Below are 16,837 nucleotides of genomic sequence, written 5' to 3' on the forward strand. Positions count from 1 at the left end.
TTTGCAGGTGTCTCTGCAGAACTAGATCTTAGTTGTGTATTTGGTCAGGACTCTTGTCGCCAAGGCTGTGGCCTTCCCGAGGGCATCACTTACGGAGGCGTGTGGTGAAGGTGCTTTCCACTATCTGTCCTTATCAAATTCTTCCCTACCCTGTGTTCTGGTATGTTTCGCATGTTCCTATGAAAATTGTGAAGTGTTTTTATTTATTTTTTATAGTTAAGATACATAATTTGCCTGAACTTGCTTAAATTGATTGATTTTCAACTTACTGAGAATTTCAAGAAAATGTAAAATAGAATAGTACAGTGTAGCATCATTCAGCTTCAACATTTATTGGTACAAAGTCAGTCTTGTTTTATCTGTAATTTGCAACCCTCCTCCTATCACAGACACAAGTTCATCTGAACATATTTCAGATTGTGTCTCTAAAAAGTAAAGACTTTACAAAGACAACTGTAATAGAATTATATTTTGAAAAAACTCTCTGAATGTCAGTGTTTTATTACTGCTGGTCTCATGTAAGTATCAGTGCGTCGCACACACGGCACGGTGTGGGTGTGGGTCTTGTATGCTCTGTGCCGCCTGTGGGGTCCACAGCAGGTCCTAGATGGCATCTGACAGGCCGGTTTTCCGACCGTTGTTTCATCTGCAGGTTTTCATGCATCTGTGTCTTAGTTCTCTGCAACTTTTTGAAGAAACAAGGTGGTTTGTCTTGTGGAGTTTCTGCTTTTGCTGATTGTGCCCCCTGGAGTGTTCGTGGGTTCTTTCTCGTTTCCTTCATTTTCTGTGAGTTAGCAGGTCTAGAAGTTGATGGGGTTAGGTTGGAAATGGGCAGGAGGAGGGGTGACCCGAGTGACCTTCTGCAGACTGCTGGACTCCTCTGAAGTGCCAGGCTCGATTCCTTACTTCGGTGCACCAGTTTTCAAAGTAGTGGCTCAGTTCCTTAGCTGCCTCTGAAGGGGAGTCCTGTTCTTGAATCCTTTCGAACTAACAGATTCAAATACTACACGTGTATTTTGATTCATTGCAGTTGTTATTTTCATTAGTATTTGAACCGCTCTCCTGTCTGGTCAGTGGGGCTTGCAGTTGTTAAGAAGTGAGTCGGCTTCCTGCGCTGGTGGAAACCGGGCTTGGTGGCCATGTGAGGCAGGCTCCGGTTTTTCCTGTCCGTCTGGTGTGAATAGCCACGGTCCCAGCGCTGCTCACCGGCACGTGCTTCCTCTCTCCATACACCTTCAGTGCGCGTTTGCATGTGGAGGTGCTGCATCGTGAGTTTCTTCTATATGTTAAAAGCAGTAAACAGCCTCTTCCACGTACTGGATGGTAGAGGGAGAAATTTGAACGCCGAGAAGAGGGAGTCAGAAATTGTTCTGACCAGCTCTTGCCACGATGTTGCATTAATGGTACGTTTGGAAGAAGCTGGTGCCACTGTTGCACCAACACCTGAAGTTTTTACGTTTTTCTGAAGGACGTGCCGGAGTCGGTGTGTCTGCAGAAAGATGGCATAGTCGGGGCTCGGACCGGAAGTCCTTGGATGACGGGCCGCGCGCAGGACAGGGTCAGGGAAGCAGGAAGAGTTGGTGCGGTGGGCGGAGCAGCGGGCCTGGGCGGGGAAGAGGGGGCGTCCTAGAGCCCAGTGGCCGTCGCAGGGGTGGCAGTGGGTGGGACTGGACTGCGCCGGTAGCGGGGAGGGCAGTCTCTCTTCTGTTGGGCCAGCCCATGGGCCAGGGCCCTCCAGAAGCAAAGTCCAGGAGAGCCTGCATGCGTCTTCCCAGAGAAAGCTTCCAGGGAAACGGAGCTGGCGGAGACCGGAGGACGGTGGCCTGGAGAGGGAGGCACGCGGGGGCACGGACCGCGTACAGGGTGTGCTGTCACTCACACTTGCGGGTTTGAAAAGCTGTGGCCCCGAGGCTGACCACAAAATACTTGTTTCCTGAAGGGGTCTGTCCGGGCGCACCTGTTTGCTAGTAAGAGTGAACTTGCTCTCAGAGAGCGACTGTCCCGAATCCTGGGTCAGAACGGCTGCCAGAGAGGTGGTTCTCTCTGACACAGTGAGGGCGGGCAAGGGCCTGAGGGGTCTCGCAGCTGAGTCCAGGAGGCCCCTCAGTGGTGCTGCGCTGCGCTGCTTTCCTCGCACACCTCACACGGTCGCCCTAACCGGCGGGGCGCTGCGGCCCGGCTCTGTGCGCGGGCCTGATTGGGCTGGTCACTCCCACAAGTCCCTTGTTGGTTTTGGTGACAGTTGGTGTGCTTTTGGTAGTGCTTTATATTTTATAACTTTCTTTCCTTTTGCACACGTCTTTTGTAAGGGTCCAGCAGGTGAGGACAGTAGGGACGTGCATTTGCCTTCTGTGTGGTTTGGGCGTAGTAGTTAGGGTTTGGACCCTGGAGCTAGAGCCACTCAAGGTTCACCTTTTGGCTTTGCCGCTTCCTAGGTTGGTGACCTTGAGCCAAGTATTTAACATGTCAGTGTCTTTGTTTTCACATTTTGAAAAATGGGGGATAATGTAAATATGTACGTGACGGGGTTGTCACGCCAGCAAAAAAGCTAGTACACGTGAAGCACTTGGAGGGGCTCCTGCACACGATGTGCTAATTGGGTGTTCACGGTTTTGTGAGCTGCAGTTGATGTCTGTTGTGCTTGTGTGGACCTAACCCTCCTGTCTCCCGTCCCGCCATTTGGTAGTTGCGGAAGCAGCTGTTCTCAGTCTCTGAGTACTCCACTCACTTACACCGTCAGCGATCCTGTATCTTCTTTTTAAAAATGCTTTTGTTTAGGAAGAATAGGTGGTCATCAAAGACTGATTTCTGACTTCTGTATACATTCCTTGTTAGCAAACATTACAGAGAAGCTTCTAGATTTTTGCTTGTATATTTACCAACGCCTTTTTGTATTCTGGTTTTCAGAGTTGTCCGTATCCCCTGGGCGGATGCTGTTGCCTTTCATTTTCAGTTATTTTGAGTGATGGCCTGGCATGGATGCCTGTCTGCAAAGGGGAGGGTGTCTGTTTTGGTCATCTAGAATCCGTTCTCAGATGGGGTTCTGTCAGTATGGTGACTAGGTCCTTTTTTCCTCACTCACAGAAGATGATTTTAACACTGAAGATGCAGACATTGTATCTGAAACTGATTAAGGGGATTTGTGGAAATGCTGGAGGAAGTTACGTGTTATTCTCTGCTAGTCGTCTTATTCATACAGGTGTGTGGAAGATTTTCCCCATGGGTAACTTCTTGTCCTGGGTCTGTGCCTGCTGCGTGACTTTGGACAGTTATTTAATCGCTTACCCTTGTTTTCTTTATCTATAAAATGAAGGTAGAGGATTTATAGAGAGTAACAAGATAACAAAAAGGTGTTCAGTGCAGGAATGAAAAGATTTGTTGAGTTATTTCTGGTTCTAAAAGGCGGTGTATAGAAACAGGCATTTCTGTTCCAAGTCCAGGAGGCATTCCTGTGTATTCTGGTATTCTGCAAAGTAGCACACTATGAGTGCACACGGTTTTTGGATGAAGTTGTGCCCCAAACCTACAGAAATTTGTAACCAGGGTGCTTATAAAAAAATTAATAGCCCTAATAAGAATCGTGGTGCATTTGCACCTGGAAGCATAGTCTGATTGTTTTCTCCTTCTAGATGTTGTCCTTAAAAGGCATTTGTTCCTAAGACACTGGGTTCCCCAGCGCTAAGAATATAGTTCAGTGGTAGCCATCTTCACCAACCCCCCCACCCCCCAGTACATACAGTGGGAAATTTCTTTAGCTTTTTGATCTGGTAAGGGTTTTGAGTTCAATTGTGAATGATGTACTCCTGATCACTTCAGGATATAACCGTGCTGACAGGACAGTTTCAGACTGCTGAAGGACTTGCCGTGTTTTACGGAGATAATTCTGTTATTCACGATCATTTACCTGTATGCTCTCATCAGCTTTGGTTTTTGGTGTCTTTTTTTTTTTTTTTTTTTTTTTTTTCTTTCTTCTTCATCTTTTCCTGTTTTGCCGTTTGATGAGTGTCAGATGGTCTCTGGTTTTGGTCTTAATTTTCCTAGTTAACGATGGTGGATAGGTTTTTCAAGGCAGGAGAAAGCATAGATGTTACCTATTGGAGTTCCTTCTTTGACTGATTACTGAACAGGTCCAAGAAATAGAGGTCTCCTATTAGGTGAAAAACCGACATCAGAAGTCTAGTGAGAGCCATCTCCCCTAGCAGAGCCTCCCACACTTAAAAGACCACATGTTCCCTATACGTTTGCAAATGTTCTCGGTATTAACAAAGAAAAAGGGAAGCGAAGCAGACTAAGCAGGAAAGTACCCACACCCTGAAGTCCCGAGATTTCCCAGTGATTTGCAGACTTTCCAGCGTTGTAGGAATAATGCATTGGCCTTTTTTTCTTTCTCCCCAGCGAACTTGAAGATGACTTACTTGGAGAAGATTTGTTGTCTGGCAAAAAGGTAAGAAACCGAGGTCTTCCAGAAACCAGCCTCCAGCAGCCTCATTGTACTAAACACCCAGGGATACATCTCATGAATGTGATGTGGTACTGGAAGGTTGGGTGCAGATCACAGTGTTGGGAATTGAATCATCTTTTAATTGCACAGAAAGGTTCCTTTTTGTTCAGTCTGTTTGTAACAGTAACTTCTACCTCAAGTGGTTGGTCCTTTCATGCAAATATTTTTGCTCTCAGTCCAAGGCACTCTAGGAGGTGTTGAGTTTGTGAAAACAGCAACATAGAACCCCCACTCGCTCACAAGAAAACTAACATTTGGAGGCTAATCGTTTGCATTCCTTTTTTGAAACTCTGGAGATAAGCTCAAAGGTAGCTGTACTCAGATGTGACACAAATGAGAATAAAAGTCTAAAACCTAATACAGGTTTCTCTGAAACTTTTTGATCAAGCAAAACTTCTCAGTAATTAACTCTGATATGTGTGTATCTGTATATAATGTCTATGTGTAATGTATATATATGTTTATATTACTCTACCAATAGCATTATAAAACATACATTAAAAATAGAAACACAAATCCAGAGATTAAAGTGAAAATAGTGAATTTTTATTTTGTTAACAGTTTAAAAACACTTGCTATTCTTACTAAATATGGTAAGTTTTTTATGTTTAGTTTTTTAAAGTCTTAAGATTGTGGTCGTTTGGGGCGCCTGGGTGGCTCAGTGGGTTAAAGTCTCTGCCTTCGGCTCAGGTCATGATCTCAGGGTCTTGGGATGGAGCCCCGCATCGGGCTCTCTGCTCAGCCGGGAGCCTGCTTCCTCCTCTCTCCCTGCCTGCCTCTCTGCCTACTTGTGATCTCTGTCAAATAAATAAATAAAATCTTTAAAAAAAGAAAAAATTAGTGGAGTTCCCTGTAGATCCACTTGGTCTCATGAGGAAATGTCAAAATGCTGAAAGTGGAAAACCTGTGAGATGGTCCCTTAGCCTTCCCTTGTTTGAGGGGCTCACTCTCCGGCCTCAGGGTGCCCTGCATGTTTCGTGTGATTGGGGTGCAGGGCTAGTCCTTCCAAGGTCACGGTCCCGGGAAAGTGCTGCTGTTTTCTTTGAGACTCAGTGCTAATTACTTTGCACGTCTTTGAAGTGCTGTCACTGAACTTGGGAGTTCACTGCCCTAATATGAACATGGTTTCCCCCTTTATGATTCTTTAAGATATTTCAGTGAAGAATACCATTAGATGTTAAAATGTTTAAATGTGGTAAGATATTTTTACCTGAGTTGGATTTCTATCCTCTGGTGAGCCTGGGGCAGCGTAGTTTGCCCCATATCTGTCAGAGTGACCCACCAGCCCTAATAATTCCTTTTGGTGAACATTTGTCTCCATCCTGTGAAAGCTTTGGTCAGGTCTCTTACCAATAAAGATGGAAAAGCACAGTTTGGTTTGGACAGTAATGCTGACTCTTCTGGGAAAGTCGTCTCACTTTCTCTTACTGGACTAGTTGATCGGTGTGATTGGCCTCCTTTCCCACGGAACAGGAGCGCGAGAGGGCCCTGTCTCGGCCGGAGAGCCCGCACCCACTTCGGTCAGCTGGGAAGTTTGTCTGATTGGGAACCGTGTGTACTCCTCTCTCCTTTCCTCCCCTCTTCTTTCCTAACGCTATAGCTTGTAGAGTCAAAGAGCTCAAATAGATTTATATATAAAAGAAGTGATGAAGAAAAAAAACAGATATAAGCCCTCATGACATTTTGCCATATCTATTTCCTTATATTCTTTTTTCATATATTTTAAAAATATTTTATTAATTTATTTGGCAGACAGAGATCACCAGTAGGTAGAGAGGCAGGCAGAGAGAGAGGGGGAAGCAGCTCCCTGCCGAGCGGAGAGCCCGACGTGGGGCTCGATCCCAGGATGCCAGGATCATGACCTGAGCCGGAGGCAGAGGCTTTAACCCACTGAGCCCCCCAGGCGCCCCTATTTGTTTCATTTTTAAGTAGAAATCAAGTCTCTCTTTCCTTTTTCTATCTTTACTTTTTTTCCTATTATGTGCATTCAGGGGGCCTCTTTTAGAGGGGTGTGGTACTTTATGTATAGTCTGAAAGTAATTTGAATACGGGAGCAGAGTGTGAAGGACACCCGTGTAAGTGTACAGTGCTGGGCTGTATTCACCTTAACAAAACCTGGAACTGTAGGAAGTTGAGCAGTTGACAGAAACACTCAGCTTCCTCCTCCTGCTGGTGGGATGAACGCACAGGCCTGTCGAGAGCAGGGGTGGGGCCCTGAGCCAGGCATGTTTGCCTCCGCGTGTCATCTCTGTTAACAAACTGAAGCTCTGTTGCCGTCCCTTACCTTTCAGTCTGGCAATCTGGTTATTTAAGATCTACTTTCTCCTTTCTTTTTTTCTTTTTTTAAGATTTTATTTGTCTCTTTATTTGAGAGACAAGGGCATGAGTGTAAGGAGAGGCAGGGGGCAGAGGGCGAAGCAGATTCCCCATTGAGCAGGGAGCCCAACTCCTTGCTCAGTCCCAAGGACCCTGGGATCAGGACGCAAGTCAAAGGCAGACGCTTAACTAACTGAGGCACTCAGGCGCCCCTAAAATCTGCTTATTTCTAAAATTCTACTTTTTTTTTAAGGTTTCAGATTTTGGAAACTACCAGTGTTAAAATTAGTAAAATTTTTTTTTTCAAGTTTTAATTTTAATTCCTGTTAGTTAACATACAGTGTAATATTAGTCTCAGGTGTACAGTGTAGTGGTTCATCACTTCCTTGCACCACCCAGTGCTCATCACAGGACGTGCCCTCCTTAGCCCCCATCACCTGTCTCCCCTTTCCCCTGCCCTGTCCCCTTCCGGTGTCAGTTTGTTCTCTGTAGTGAAGAGTCTGTTTCTTGATTTGTCTCTTAGTTTTTCATTTTTCTTACTCTGTTTCTTAAATTCCATATAGGAGTAAAATCAAATTTAGTCAAATCTTAAGGATACCATTCTTTTTCGTGTGTATGATAGGGAAAAATATTTGTAGGATACTGCCAAAGGACTCTTCCTTTTTCCTTTTTTGTTAGATTTAGAATAAATGTGATCATTAGGCCTGTTGCTTCTCTACTGACTTGACTCTGCCTCTGAATGTTTGTGTGGGGTCACAGGTAACCCGTACGTGGGGTTTCTCGTTGTCGGCTGGTGGTGTCCAAGTGAGGTAGCTCACGGAATGGCACGTGCTCTAATCACAGGGCTGGAAACAGTATAGTCAATGGGATTTTGCACATTTGTTACAGGTCTTTTTGTGGAAGTGGCACGCATTAATTCGATTTCTTACTTTAATTAGAACCAGTCGGATTTGTCAGATGAAGAGCTGAACGATGACCTCTTGCAGAGTGATAATGAGGACGAGGCAAACTTCAGGTATTCCTTAGTAGCTCATCAGACATTCTCTTTGTTTAACCAAATTGTTAGTAACTGGAGTTTATGATTATAATGGAATATAATTGATAATGTGATTTTGTATTTTCAACATGATTTTATTTTAAACAGGATATTAATATACCTGTCTTATGTGGAAGCCATATGTATTTTGTGTAAATAGATATGGGTCTTGTGTTTGATGATCTCTGTAAGTTCTCTTGCCTGCAGGTTATGAAAACTCAGTGAAGGTATGTACTGCTCTTTTTCTTTTTTTTTAAGATTTTATTTATTCATTTGACAGAGACAGTGAGAGAGGGAGCACAGTAGAGGGAGTGGGAGAGGGAGAAGCAGGTTCCCTGCCAAGTGGGGAACCCGATGTGGAGCTCGACCCCAGAACCCTGGGATCATGACCTGAGCCGAAGGCGGGCGGACACCTAAGCACTGAGCCGTGCAGGTGCCCCTGTACTGCTCTTCTTTAAAGAATCCCTTCATTCGGATGGGGGCGGTGGCCTTAGGCTCTTACTACTGTTGGCTGCAGTTTGATGTGGCTGCTTTTTATTTTAGGCAGTTTTTGCTTATCTGTAATCTGTTTACTCAGTTGCCATTTTGGAAATTCCTTTGGACTATACTTTATTTTTATTATTTTTTAAAATTTTACTTATTTATTTGAGAGAGAGCGTGTGAACCTGAGGGGTGGGGTGGAGAGGCAGAGGGAGAAGCAGACTCCCTGCTGAGTTGGGAGCCGGATTTGGGGCTGGATCCCAGGATCCATGAGATGGTGACCTGAAGACGGCTGCTTAACCAGCTGAGCCACCAAGATGACCCTGGACTGTACCTTGGACTCTAGTGGACTCTCTGAATGTAATTGTTTCAGTGAATGTAGTTATTTTCGTCTTTTTCAGCTGTTTTAACAAAACAGTATGAGCTGGGTAGTTCATAATAGAAATACATTTCTCACATTTCTGGAGGCTAGGAAGTCCAAGGTTAAGGCATTAGCGTGGTCAGTTTCTAGTTTCTGGTTCTTGGGTGGTGCCTTCTTGCTGTGTCTTCACAGGGTTGAAGGGTGAGGGAGTTCCCTGGGGCTCTCTCTGTAAAGGCACTGATCCCATTAGTGGGACTCCAGCTTTTTATGACCTTTCCAAAGGTCTCCCAAAGGTCCCACCTCCAGGTACCATCACCCTGGGTGTGTTATGGATTCAGCAGGATGAGTTTTGGGGGACACAGATATCCAGTCCGCAGCGATCATTGAATGTCTTTTTGTTGTTGACCTAGTAAGCTCCATTATTAGAGGAAGAGGTATTTAGTATCCTCTGGCAGGTGGAGTAATTTTTTTCAGTGTTAATGAGGAAACCTTTATTGTGAAAATTTAAAGAGACATCTTTCAGCTATAAGTGAAGTTAATAAATACATGTGCCATTTATTACTGAACTACAGATCTGTGACAGGCTTTCTAACTGAAGGTAACTTTTATGGATAGAGATACGGTTTTAAGTTAGTTTTTTCTCCCAGTTATTTAAGTGTCCCTGTTCCATCCTTTGATATCATTATTATATTTTGATTTTTTGAGTAGTTAAGTTTGCCCTCGAAATGTGGCAGTTTGGAGTTTTTCGCCAAGTAATGTCTTCAGATTTGCGTGATGTATTGCGGTTTCTGGTTAGGATCACGTACCTCACTCATACGTGTGCACTTAGGTGTTTTTGCAAAATTTTGCACTGTAAGTGTTGTTTTCTTGCAGTTGTTTACGTTTGGCATGTAGCTGTTCTGATTCCATGGGTGGAATAAGATTTTTTTTTGCAGTTTTAAAAAACCCTTTTTGGTATTTTACTCAAATTATAAACTAATTTTTTAGAAATTGGTGATTTGTACAAATTTTATTTATTTGAATATTGAAGTGCATTTTCACACACATCTTTAATATTTTGATTTTTGTAAAATAGGAGTTTATAGTTTGCATCATAGATTTATAAGAACAAATTATTCTAAAACTCGATTTCTGATGTTCTATTTATAGAGTAATATTCCTGTTTTTACTCTGGGGTCTTGGAAAACAGATACCACCCTTTTCGTTCTGGAAGTTAGAGTGCAGTGCGGTCTGTTTCCAGTCCTGGCGTTCTGCCAGTGAGACTTGGTTCCCCATCTGGTTGATCTGATTCTCTCGGGCAGGTGACCTGCAGCAGACGGTCGTGCGGGTGCCGTCTGCGTCAGGAGCGTGGGGTGCAGGCTCAGTACGGCACGCCGAGCTCTCCTGTCAGTCACCAGTGGAGTAATGCGGGTTTCTCGGTCCCTGGAACAACTTGTCACCGGTCACGGTTATTTAGGTAGTGATTCAGTTGTGAGATTGATTCTCACTGGGCACCTTTCTTTGTATTTTTGTTCTCTTTAGTTCTCAGGGTGTCACAATTAGTTTAAATACCACGTCGGGCATGGTCACGTCGTTCGAACTGTCTGACAACACCAACGACCAGTCTGGAGAACAGGAGTCTGAGTACGAACAGGGAGAGGACGAACTTGTCTACCACAAATCTGACGGCTCCGAACTGTACGCTCACGACTACGCAGAAGAAGGGCAGTACGAAGGCCAGGACGCCGAGTTGCCGGACGACCACATGCAGTATGTGGAGGAGCCCGAGGAGGCGCAGCTGTACAGCGACGAAGTGCTGGACATCGAGATCAATGAGCCTTTAGATGAGTTCACAGTGAGTCTCCCTCCTTTGTGCGGCTGAAGATAGCATGGCTGCCTGGGCAGAGGTTTCTAGATGATTTGAAATCTGTTTCCCTCCCTCGGGACCGAGGGAAATTAGACCTTATTATCACTGTCTGCCAGTTTCTTTATCTGAGCTATGACAAAGTTTGTGTTGACAGCTTGTTTGGCTGGAGGTAATGCCCCTTTGTCATTCTGGAAGGCTGCACAGAATCTGACCTTGAGGATTGCACCTTAAGGAAGAAAACAGCTTTGTGTGGTGGAGATACACTGTCAATTGTTAGAAGTACTTAATGCAGGGCTTTTATCCAGGCTTTAGACAAGATCTGATAAAGTCCTTCCAAGGTGAAAAGATTATTGACCTGCTAAAGACATCTTTCAGGTGCTAATATTCCAGAGTGATTGATGTCCTGTTCATTCATCCTTTTTTGTAGCTGAGAACTGTCTAAACATGAATAAAGAGATTGGAGGTTAGTTTTGGAAATGTCACACGTAATTTGTTATCTGTAATCAGGAAGCAAAGATTGTGCTGATTTCTGTTTCAGAAAGGTGGTTTTGATAGGTGGCTATTTTTAAAATTGAACTGTCAAGAAAGCAAAAGGTACTAGTGAAAGGTTGCTCATCTGTCTTAATGATTCATCATTAAAAGATACTTGTTTTTAAAATAAGCACTTAACGACATTTGTGTGGGAAGGACGTGATATCCATGGGTAGAATCTTTGGGTTTTCGTGATACTGTAGCTCCAGGAGGTGTGTGTCTGCTGGGCTGCCGGGACTGGGTGGAGGCATGCAGAGTTAGGGTAGTAGCTTTGCCTTTAATCTCTTAATGTTTTTGTTCAGAAGAAGCTTGCTTTTGAGAAAAAAATTCCAAAATCTCAATTTTGGCCATGGGTCATACATATGTATGAATGAGAGTAATTTTGAAAGAGATTGTTTGGTGGAACCCTAGAATATTTATTTCTAATCATAATTGTGTTTATCTCAGTAGTTATTTTTAAGATTTGACTTGTTTTGAATGCTTTCTGACACTTCAGTAGATAATACAGTCATGAAAAAATGTTTGTCGTTTTGGTAACTAGAATCATGTAAAAGGCGTCATGGCTGCTTGTTCTTTTGATAACGGTAATGGTTTATTTTGGTAATAAATCCTTCACTGGTGTGGACAAGTTCTCTTCTGGTTTACTGGTGCGTTTGTATACTGTCTAAGAGAGGGGTACCATACGTTTAAAATGATTCTTAAAGATTAAGCCAAGATCTTTTAAAAATGTACATAGTTATTCCCTGGTTAGAGTGTTTTATTATTTCTCCTGGTAACGGTAAGAGAAGGTGACCGGTGGATGGTGTGTGGGTCCTTTTCCCTTGTAGAGTCAGCAGTTCAGCACTTCTGTCCTGATGTCCAGGCACTGGGGGCACCAGTTTTGCTAACACAGGAGACCCGAGGCGTGGCCCCTGCCTTCCGTGCACTTGGAATTTGGGGGAACAGATCCCGGGGGAAGGTGCCTGCTTGACAGCGTGCGTGTGCGGTGTTGGAGGTGTTTCTCACTGCGGCCTCCTGGCCGAGTTTGTTGGACAGAGAATTCTGGTAGGTCAGGACTGCCCCTCTCCTGTGTTCCATTGTCAAACAAGAGGTTGCATTTAGGCTCCGGGTTGTATAAAATCCACCTTAGTTCTCCGACGTCTTGTGGTCTCGGAGTTCCGATCCGAAAGAAAAACGGTGTGGCCGTTCAGTACCCCACGGTACTTTTCCACATCAAAATGAGAATTGGTTTCAGAATTTAAAAAAGTCTTCAGCAGTTTTGCTTAGAATTTCTGAAAGCGTCCTCGTATTTTCACAGGGAGCCGTATGGAGAGGGGAGGCGAGTGTCCCGCGAGCCGCGTCTGCGCACCTCGGCGCCCGGAGCTTACGGCCTCGGCCGCTCTTCTCCCTTCCTGTCCCCGTCGGGTGGCGGCTTCGTCGCCGTTAGCCGGGGCTGGAGCGAGCCGCTGCCGTGTCTTCGGACGCAGGGGAGAGCCAGCCGGCCTCCAGCTGCCGCGGGGCTCCGGCTGGGGAGCGGGCGGGCTCCTGGCCTTCGCAGGCTGTGCCCGCGGCGCCGGGAGGGGCTTCCTCACCGGGAGCCCAGCAGGCGGGCTGGCGGGCGGCGGCCCGGGGGTCCCAGTGGCATTTTAGTGTATCGGATGGTTTATTCACTGCGTGTCGTGTCCTGGGTCCGAATGGTTAACTTGGCCTCTCGAGCTAGAACCCAGCTCGGTGACATGCTGAGTGTGAGCACGTAATGTGTTTTGGGGCGCACTCCTGAAACCGAGTGGCTGGGTTCTGCGTATAACTGGGAATGGAGTCGGAGAGCCCCTTGCAGGGGGCACGTGGGCGTGTGAAGACGCGGAGGCCGCGTGCGGAAGAGGGTCGTAGGACTCCCGTGTTCTTCCCTCGTAGACTCAGAAGCCCGACGGTCCTTGGGTTTCGTGCATTTTGCCAGTCCGCTTCTTGAGAGTGACTTGGGACTTGATTTAAAAACTTGTACTCTTGTGTTAAGAGACGGTGATCCTTATTATTTGACAAAATACGAGAAAATGGTCGAGGATGTATACTTTTAAGCACAATCTTTTCGGGGTTTTTAAAGTTCCTGTAGACGGAGATTCCATAAAACATGGGTCTATCAGAACAGTTTCAGACTGGGCCCTCGGGGGAAGGGCAGCAGGGTTTTGTTTCTTGGGGAGGATCCAGTGGCACAGAATATTCTCCGTTGTGTCTCAGCCGAAAATTCTGATGGCCGTCACTGGCCTCACTCGAAGTCCAACCGTTCTGTCAGTGAATTGTGAGGGGTGACAGTTTCTCTTTTTGACGGGACGGTTTCTTCTGGAGAGTGAGATACAGTGTTCAGGCAGCCTTGAGAGACACTTGTGGGACCTACGATGGTGTGTCCCCTTGAATGCAGCTGGTTTCTTTGGGGATTGTAGGTGCGGCGTCCGTGTCCCGCCGTAGCTTGCCTCAGGTTCTGTTCGTGCTCACTCTCGCTTTCTTGTAAGCAGCCGCTGTTGTTCCGGCGGATGCTGGCAGGGTCCGCTCCCCCGCGCAGGACCAGAGGTTCCTGTTGCTTGACCGTAGCGTGCGTAGGAACCCTTCCTTCTCTTGCAACCATCTCGAGCCCGCTGTCTGCTTCCTTCCATACGCCCTTCGAGGGATGTCTGCTGCTGGTGTGCCCCTTACGTGTCACACAAAGCTGGAACCACCCTCCGATTGAAGGGATGCGCTGAGGGAGAAGCAGATTCTAGCGCGATCTCTAACGAAGCTCCCGTGTTGAATTAACAGCTTATACTTTGTTGCCTTTTACTGCTGTAAAAATGGTGCCCGTCGGGTGTGATGTCGGCTCCCGTCCTGCGCTGGGCCGCACCGTGCGAGCACAGGCACCTTCTCTTGGAGTCCCTTAGAGGGGCGCTCGGGGGCTGGAGCAGAGCTGTGGCGCGGACCTCAGCCTGGCGCTGGCCTGCCGCACCCCGTCGCATTAACACGGGCGAGGCCGCGTCGGCTGCCTGAGCTTCTGCTTTCTGCTTTGTTTGCTCACGTTTGCTAAAATAATGAAGCGTGCGTCGTGCAGATGAAAAGTGCTTTCAGGACCCGGAGCTGTATGAGGAGGACTTGTTTTCTCTGTAACGGCTGTCAGGAGGAAGAACGCTTGCAGGCTTGTGGGCGGCGGGGGCTGCGAGGGCAGGAAGACTGTGTTGCTGAAGATGGATTAGATGAGATCACTGACCCCTAGGTTGCTCCTGAAGCGGAAGAGGTATTTGTTCATCTTTTAAAGAGTCCAAAATTTTGATGTTTTTTTTTTTTTTTCTTCCAGGTTTAAAATGAGCCTTTTTTTTTTAAGCATTAGTGAAAAGTTGGTACATGTCTTCTTTGAACTATGTGTGCAGAAAAAGCCTGAGCTTTCTAGAGTCTTTGGGCAGTGAGTTCTGGTGAGCTGTGATTTCCACTTAGCTCTTTGCCCTGGAAGTGTTAGAGTATTTTCAGTGTTTTTTGGGGGCGTGGGTACAAATCTTTAAAAATGTGGTGTATGTGTTAGTGCTTTGAAAGGATTGCTGTAATCATTTTAAATCAGTTGAGGTTCGTTAGTTAAGAGCATTCTTGCAAAAATACTTCCAGGTTCGTATTTAGGTGTTACCTTGCTTGGGTGGTTGGTTGAGAAGCTCGGCCCCCTGCTCTCAGGGAATGCGCGGTTTGATACAGGAGAGGGGAGACACTGGGCAAGTCCCCGTGACGTAGGCCAAGAACAAGTGAAGTCTGCCAGCATGGGCTCCGGTCCCTGCTTCAGGAGCTCGCGGAGGGGCCCTCTGGTTGGGACTGGGTCTCGGAGCGCACGGGGAAGGGGGAAGGGGAAGCGTTGAGGCTTGGCGAAGAGGTGAGCTGTGGGCTAGTCTGAAGAGATGTTTGGACGAACAGGTGGTGTGAGGCGTGTAGGGCTTAATAGATTGGGTTTTCTGACCTGCGAACTTGTCGGGTGGGTCTGGTGGGCCAAGCATGTAAGCCATGAAATCATTCTGTAGCCGTACGATCTGTTTTTTAGAAACGGTTTTTCCTTACTAATATTTTTTTTCTCAGTTACTTTCCTTAATAACTTTTCCTCCCTTTATTCCAAAAGATCATGGAAAGTGATACTTAGTGGCTTAGGTCGTCTGCTTTAGATACTTAGGCCAGTGTTTAGAAACTCCGCATACGGAACATTTTATTTGCCCTTACTTTTCCCTGACACGGTGCTGTGACCGAGTGTGTGAACCTGTATGCTGTGAGCACTTCCCAGGACTTACCCTTTCTCCTCCCTCACAGGCTAAATTTGTCTTTTCTTTTTGTGCTTTCTGTCTCTTGCTATTTGAAATAATTTGAAACTTAGAGAAAAGATAGAAGAATAGGATGGAGAATTCTTTTTTTTTTTTTTTTAAAGATTTTATTTTATTTATTTGACAGGCAAAGATCACAAGTAGTCAGAGAGGCAGAGAGAGAGGAGGAAGCAGGCTCCCCGCTGAGCAGAGAGCCTGATGCGGGGCTCCATCCCAGGACCCTGGGATCATGACCCGAGCCGAAGGCAGAGGCTTAACCCACTGAGCCACCCAGGCGCCCCAGGATGCAGAATTCTTTACCCAGATTGTCCAGTTGTAGAAGGAACCAGGACAAGGAGCCAAGCCAGAGCTGAAGAAGATGTTCAGTGAGAGAGGGTTCCCTCCTCGTGACCACTCTGTGCCGGCTGTCCTGAGCCACTGCCCCCAGGTTTGGAGAAACCAGAGCTGTATGCAGGTTAGCGCTCTGCCTGGTGGAGGGCGCGGAGCACATCTAGGTCAGACCTGTGAGAGGCTGATTCAGGCAGAAGACATCTAAGAAAGAACCCTGAAGACGTCAGGAATGGAGAGAAGGGGAGGGCGCGGTTAGGGAGGTGCAGATATCGTTCCCAGTGGTGAGTAGTTGAGATGGAAACCTAGTTCATGTCCTGCTTACTAGTTTGTGGGATTTTGAGTTTGGAAAATTAATTTCATTGATATTTGTCGTAAGTTTTTCTTTCAGTATTTTAAGTAGTAGTCTCTTTACCCTTTGATGATAATATTGTATTTATAGGATATTTTAGGATGAGAAAAGTCTGATGATGTCTGGAGATACACACTTTTTGTGTGAAGCAATCATAAAAAAGCAGGGTTACCCTTGCTTGCTTGGCTGCCTTCTGGACGTGCTTGCTTTCTGGGTCTGACTGGTAGATCTAGGTATTTCAGACTTTCATTTCTGAACTGTAGTCATGAAAATATTAAAGCGAAAGTGGGTTGTTACTATTAAAAAAGAGTGGTAATCTTGCCTTCAATTTTCAAGTATCTTCTGGAGAGAGGTCTTTGGAGGAACATTAATGATTGGACCCAGCCTTAAAGGAAATGAACTCATAACCTGTGTGCGGCTAATACGACAGAGTCTCTCAGACACACGTAGAAAGGATTGCTCATTTGGGGAAAAGTAGGCTCGCTCCCTTATACCTTACACCAGTGTGGATCTCAGGTTGATTGAATCTTTTAGTGTAAAAAACAACCAGACATAGACTTGTTCATCTGCACATACACATACGGAACTGTCAGCGGATTAGAACAAATCATTTTAATAATGGCGACCAAGTGGCCTTAGCTTACCTGCGAAACCGCAAACTCCGCAAATGTGAGAGCTAATTTTTTTTAACACTAATGTCAAAAAATTCCAGAGGGCATTTCTGATCTGGTGTAGGCCTCCTCAGGTAATCATGTATAGGCTTCTTTTTGACGTGAATGGTAAGTTCTAGGTCTG

At 45.9% G+C, this 16,837-nt stretch overlaps 1 protein-coding gene across 7 annotated transcripts in view; it reads left to right on the forward strand.

Moving 5' to 3' along the window:
- Positions 1–16,837, forward strand: part of RBM33 (RNA binding motif protein 33) — a 136,517-nt gene that overhangs the window by 33,870 nt on the left and 85,810 nt on the right. For all 7 annotated transcript variants that reach the window (XM_047695867.1, XM_047695868.1, XM_047695869.1 and 4 more), the window contains exons 3-5: positions 4,396–4,444; positions 7,756–7,832; positions 10,216–10,528. In XM_047695867.1, the coding sequence (XP_047551823.1) occupies positions 4,396–4,444; positions 7,756–7,832; positions 10,216–10,528 (439 nt within the window). The remainder of the gene's footprint in view (positions 1–4,395; positions 4,445–7,755; positions 7,833–10,215; positions 10,529–16,837) is intronic.

This window comes from Lutra lutra, chromosome 11 (assembly GCF_902655055.1).
Source record: "Lutra lutra chromosome 11, mLutLut1.2, whole genome shotgun sequence".
Classification (NCBI taxonomy): Eukaryota; Metazoa; Chordata; class Mammalia; order Carnivora; family Mustelidae; genus Lutra; species Lutra lutra.